This window comes from Anopheles gambiae, chromosome 3 (genome assembly GCF_943734735.2).
Source record: "Anopheles gambiae chromosome 3, idAnoGambNW_F1_1, whole genome shotgun sequence".
NCBI lineage: Eukaryota > Metazoa > Arthropoda > Insecta > Diptera > Culicidae > Anopheles > Anopheles gambiae.
The window spans coordinates 46,074,059-46,080,463 of NC_064602.1; the positions used below are offsets into that span (position 1 = coordinate 46,074,059).

The following is a 6,405-nucleotide window of genomic DNA, read 5'->3' on the forward strand; positions in this document are numbered from 1 at the left end:
TCAAACCAATGAAGCTGTGGAGCTTTTATTTTTTTTCTATGGATATTCAATTTTCCAGTTGTTTAAGCTTAATCTGTGGTGCTTGGGATCATTGTTAGGCCGCAAATACACGACGCGCGTTTCCGCGGGCGCGTTCGAATGACATTTCATTTCTATGGCTTAATTGTTATATGCGTTTCCGCGGGCGCGGAAACGCGCGTCGTGTATTTGTGGCCTTATTCTTAATGTTTTATTTGCAAGTTTATTAGTGCAAACAATATCAACAGAATTTTATGTTTACCTAGGACGCCATGCGCTCAAATGTCAAAAATGTACTTTTTCGTTATGGCTACCTGTCAAACACAAAGAATGTGAAGCAACCCTCCCTTGGACGCACGTTGACAAGATCGAAAGAAGCTTTGGGTGTGTGTACGTCTTTTCGCACCGTGCTGCAAGTCGTAAAATCGATTTTTGAGCCATTTTTGCGGTATTATCCGCTCACCGGACCGGCCAATTTACGTTCTTCCAAACATGGGTCGCTCGAGATCGCGAAGTCGTTCGCCCAAAAAGCACAAGAGCAAGCACCGGAAACGAAGCAAATCGCGCTCGTCCTCCCATCACCACCGGAGCAGCTACGATAAATACAGAGAGCGCAGCTCCAAATCCAGGTAATATTGCCGTGCGGAAACAGTGTCCGTCCGTCGGTGGCCGGTGGCCGCGCATTACGCTTGAGATTACCAGGTTCCAGATCACGCGACGCGACCCTTCCAGGGGCTGCGATGCGTTCCTTAAACCGTTCTACCCCCGCCCTATCCTATAATACCACCGCGAAGATGCACCACTTTCCCCCTCCCTTTCATCTCCCTTTCAACCCACGCAACAACTTCTATCATTCTTTCTACCGTGCTGGCGTACATGGCCGGTTTGAAATCGGTAGTCGTTTTGTTGGCCGCCTGGCAAACATTAGCATCCCCGAAACACATGCTACATCATCTTTCCCCGAGTACGCAGCGCTTCATCGAACAGGGAGTGAAAAATCCATCCCTTCCCGCAAACAGAGGGCCGGGAATCGATTTTTCGTCCTATTCCGCAGGTCATAAATCGTTCACATCTGTGTTCACCCAACCCCCATCGTCAAACGAAGAGCGTCCGTCAGCGGTGGATGCGAGTTGTTTCAGGAACTGCTGCCAGCATGCAAAATAGCGATGGATTGACCCAAACAAGGCCTCGAAACGACCGAACGAACGGTCGACGGATCACATGGCAAGAACGGAGATACTGAATGAACGTGTTCGAATTCGTAAACTTCCTCCTTCAATGAAGCGTATGTAGAATTATCAAAGCAAAAGCACAAACGGAAGAATCGTAACGATAACGTTATAGCTCTCGCATCTAATGGTCGCACCTAAGAAATTCTGGCCCGTTGATTAATTAGCAAAAAGAAAACAGAAAATGTGTCCGATTGACACAGCTGCTGCAATGATTTAGGCGATTATGGGATAACAGAATGAATGACTTCGCATAGCCTGCTGCCGGCTAGAGAATGTTCTAGCAGTACAGTAATTCGGTTTGTTATCTAGTTTAAGTAATAATCTCTGTATATTTTACGTTGTACGAAGCTCATCTGCCAAGAATAATTGTATTTTTTCCGTAGTCCTCTGTCTATATATTTATATACACATGAAACCACATACCACACACACAAACCCATATCCGCCTACGGTGCTGCTTAATCTCGTTTCAACGTACTGATGGAATGTTTCGGTCATTTTCTTTCTCTTTTCTGTGCCTGTTAAATTCCGGCTACTCCCTTTTTGGCGGGTTCCCTTTCGGTATCCGCGCGTGCATCTGCTACTACCAACTCCCCCCCCACCCCATTTTTGCCTTTCCCGTGCCAATCTACATGACGATCTGTGCTGTGTTGTGCCCCGTCTCCTGTGCGCGCATGTAGGAAACGCTCCATCTCTGAGTCCTCCGATAGTAGCAGCGATGGTTCAAACAGTGGGTCCCGGCATCACCACAAAAAGAGCTCCCGCAGCCGGAAGCTAACAGAGGTGGAACGTTTGGCAGAGATGGAACGACAGCGTAGACAGAAGGAAGCCGAACAGAAGGTCAGTTTTTTGCTGTTTGGATTCTCAATGACCCTTTCGTCACATTTTTTTCTTTTACTGATGAACCATTTTATTCGTCTATTTTAGATGATTGAAGAAGAAGCAGCCAAGCGAATAGAGCTGCTAGTGAAGAAACGTGTCGAGGAAGAGCTAGAAAAGCGCAAAGATGAAATTGAAACCGAGGTTCAGCGGCGTGTTGAGGCCGCCAAGAAGCAGATGGAGCAGGAGATGATGCTCGAGCTGGAAAAACGAAGGGAGCAAGCTCGCGAAGAGGAACGCCGACGAGAGGTAAGCATTCCATCCATAAGATCCTACCTGTGGTGTGTTTTCTTTTCGTGATTTTACGATAATTGTTATCGTGTATATCTCTTTACAAAAATGGCGGTCAAAAATGTGGCCCCCTTTAAGCCAGCTGTTTGGGCTCAGCTCAGTTCGCTGTTGTTTTAAGCTGGCAGTTTATCACTTCTTGTCGAATGGGCAATTTCATGAATTTGCCTATGAATAATAGTTTTCACAACATTTAGCTTCTGATCCGGCCTCCAATGGGTGGCAATTCTAGAAAGTATCCGAATTTTATGAACTCATTTTATAGCGTACCACCTTACTTTTGTGCTCACCGAAACTCAACAGGATTTACGCCATCAGTTGTAATGTAATGCGGATTATGTTCGCAATTTCTTTCACCTCTATATCAATTAACTTTATCTTGAAACTGATCTCTCTTTAGTTTTCCTATAGATATAGCGTGTTTTTACGGATTTTTTACGTTTTCTGTCCCTAGAGTGGTAAAATCTATTGCTATTTCCATATGCTGTTGCAATGGTTCCAACTGAACCCATCCACAGTTGGCTTGCAAAGCATCAATTCTGTGTATGGATCATCTTTCGAAAGGTAGACGTGTGATGGTTTTGTGAAGGAATGCAATTGTTATGGTCTAAATGATATAATTATGTCCCCCCAAAACATGCAGATCATATCACTGTGACAGATGTGTGTGTATGCATCGATAGCAGAATCAAATCAAGTCATTAACAAACCCGCGCGTCTCCATATCGTGGTGCCATATCCCTCTCTATTGCAAACCATTCGCGCCTCTCTCATTAACTGCCGGTACACCCCTCTTCCGTTGCCGTTGATATGTTGAAAAAAAACACAGGTTGAAAAATAAAGAATCTCGATTTGTGAAGGTGAAGGAGGAAAAATGGAAGAGCTTTAACCAGGATGGTGAGTCAAGGAATCGGAAGCGCTAACAAAAGGGGCGGCCATTCAAAGTGCGTAAGTTAACCAAAACCAACAACACACAATCAAAAGAGCGTTCATTTTACAATTAAATTGCCGACTCTCAATTTGCTCAACCGTTAGTTAAGTCGAAACAATGTGTGATAGTTGTTTTTTTATTTAAGTTAAACGATCCAGCTATAGAAAGGTGTATTGGTACTGAAAAACGCAACATCTCAACAATATTACTTACACATTGTGATTGTCTAATTGAAGGGAAGCAATATTAGGCTAAGCAGAACAGATAAGAACCCCTTCATCAAAGAAACGATACTAAAAGAGGAATTTCTCGAGTGTGATTTATTCTGGTACTGTCGATGTTTGGTTTGCTGTTAATTTATTGACTCATGTATTGACGGTGTGGTGAGATGTAAGTTGTATTACAGTTCATTTTTCCCAGTCAAACAGTTAAACAAGGCTGGGATTTGTAGAACTTATTGGTTAAATACTTGAACCTGCAGTAAGAGAAAGTGAAACATTAACACGGACTCTAGTAATAGCCGTCCAGTGCGCTTTATTTGCTTGATACGGCGAAGCGATGTGTTGATAATTTAAGATGAAAATGTGAATTGTACTAATAGACACCATGCACGTCGAACACAGTTGTATGAATTGTACCATATCATATCAAGTACTACACACTACCTGCTGATGTTTTGTTATTGTTCTGTATGCTGTAACTTGTGATATTTAAGTTATTTATATTCTCATTCACACCCGGGTTGTGTACACGGAACGAAACCGAGCGGGTGTAGTGAACGGAGGACATCGGTCGCAATCAGTTTGGCAATGTGGTGCTACACATTGCCGTTCGAGTTTTATCCTTTCCGTCCTATATCTTCTCCAACTTCCCTATAATAATACTGGTCGCTCGTTTATCTTCCCGATGAATAGAAATGCCAGATTATTTGTTATTGCTTTTGGTGTACAAGAATAACGCCGTCGACTGGAGTGAAGAACAAGTACGAGGCTCTCTTCCCCCACCTCTAGAAAGACTCTCTCATCAAGCGAATTTTCATTTTCTTGTGGCACAACACTTCTTCCCCTATGACGTGTTTAGGCGTCGGTTTCGGATATGCGCACCACCAGCGCAAGCGGCGTTGCAGTGCCTGGGGTGCAGTGTCCCAGCGCCTTGATGGTAGTTCTAATCGTGTTTTCCGTTCTTATAGGAGGAAGAGCTTAAAAAGCGCCAGGAACTTGAGAATATTCTCGCTGAAAATAATCGCAAAATCGAGGAGGCGCAACGCAAGTTGGTAAGTGTTGTAAAACTGCATTCTTTATGCATTAATTAGTCATGCAGCCGCCAGCCGGTATGTCCTTGTATGGAAGATATTAACGTACTTTTCTGTTCAATCTATGTCCATTGCAGGCCGAAGATCGCCTTGCGATTATCGAAGAGCAAAGAAAGATGGACGAAGAGCGTCAAAAGATGCGCAAAGAGCAAGAGAAACGCATCAAAGAAGAGCAAAAGATGATCCTGGGCAAGAACAATTCGAGACCGAAACTGTCGTTCTCGTTAAAACCGGGTGTATCGTAAATGAGAGAGTGGATCGATAAGTGTGTCGTGATCGCGAGTGTGTGCGTGTGTGTGTCGTTGGCTAACTTTAGCCGTACCCCATACCATCATATCCACAAACATCAGCATCCGCTGTCCCTTCCGTGTAATATCCACTGTTTTTTACTGTTTTCTCTTCCGTTTTAATTCATGTCAGCAGTAAGAATGTGTTAGAGAAATGTTTCTAATGCAAAACATGTAGGCAATTCTTAAACGTAACGTAAGGAGCTACAATTTTGAACACGGAAGGAGAAATGTGTTGATCCTTGTTTTTTTTTTTTGGAAAGGAAATCTCCTTTCTCCACGTTGACCATCGGCAATTGAAGCAATTGATAACTGTGTTATTGCTAACCAGACGAGCCTTCGTGTATATTGTGGTGGCGATTGGTTTCGAGATCGTTTTAATATGCATGCTTTTGTTCGTTTGTTTGTTTATATTTTTAACAGCAAAACAACCATTTATTGTTGTAAATTTTGGTAACAATCGAAACCGCCTCCCGTATGGTATCGGGATAGAGCGTGTCTACTTAAATCGCGTATCGCGATTTTTCCTTGCTTCCATTTAAAAGTGATTTTTTATTGAACGCGCTGTGTAACGCGTTCAGTTGGTGTTTCAGCAGCGTTCATCTTCCTGTCTTTTGACGCTGGAAGCTTCATTGCTGGTGCATATGTTGCCATGTATAATGTATCTATTGTAGGAGGTTAAGCAAAGCAATGTTTCCCTTTCTCTTGCTATCTTTATACACTTACATGTATATGTTATGTATAAGGCAGTCAAGTGTGAAAGCAATTGAGACGATTATTTATTGTAAAATTTTCGTTTCTTTTTTTGTAATTTCTTATTAGTTTAGTTTGAAACGTCAACCACAATGGAAGTACTTCTTAATTTACAATAACTTTGGTTTACTGATTTTTGCTGTTGTGTTGACAAAAAAGTTACTTGATATTAATGCATTTTGTACAGAAGAACCCCTACGGAACCGATTACTACTAATTAGGTAATCTTTGTAAGGCAGTTATATCGCTCATCAGAAGAAGAAAAAAATGTGCTCATTGATAAATGACCACAACCTTGATTCAATTAATAAACTTCGGAGAAAGGTTTTCCCCTCATTTACTAAAAAAAGTTGACAATTGTAAAAAACAATCGATTTTGAAAGAAATGTTTTGCTAACAATTGCAAGCAAATTTAATAAAAAAATATATACACGTGGAAGAACACAAATTTAACACTAAAGATACAATTAGCATACACATAAAATAAAATAATTATGAACTTTAGCTTGTTCAATAGCAAAATACAGTTTTGAACTTTGTATAAAATTAATTGACCGAATTAAAATGCATGATAAACTTGAAGGAAATTTTGAATGAATTAAGTAGTAATTTATGTTTAACTACAAAAAAAAACTATTTTTTCACGTAACTCCAGCAAACGCTGGAAACTTTTTTTTAGGCCAATGAACCTTGCGTCGAATCAAA

General features: G+C 41.5%; 1 protein-coding gene across 1 annotated transcript; it reads left to right on the top strand.

Annotated features, from left to right (window-relative positions):
* Positions 1-365: 365 nt before the first annotated feature.
* LOC1279378 (UPF0430 protein CG31712) lies at positions 366-5,984 on the top strand. Its single transcript, XM_061660498.1, has 5 exons — positions 366-647; positions 1,931-2,090; positions 2,178-2,378; positions 4,538-4,621; positions 4,738-5,984. Exons 1-5 carry the CDS (start codon positions 511-513, stop codon positions 4,903-4,905), a joined length of 750 nt encoding a protein of 249 aa, XP_061516482.1. The 5' UTR covers positions 366-510; the 3' UTR covers positions 4,906-5,984.
* Positions 5,985-6,405: the final 421 nt, after the last annotated feature.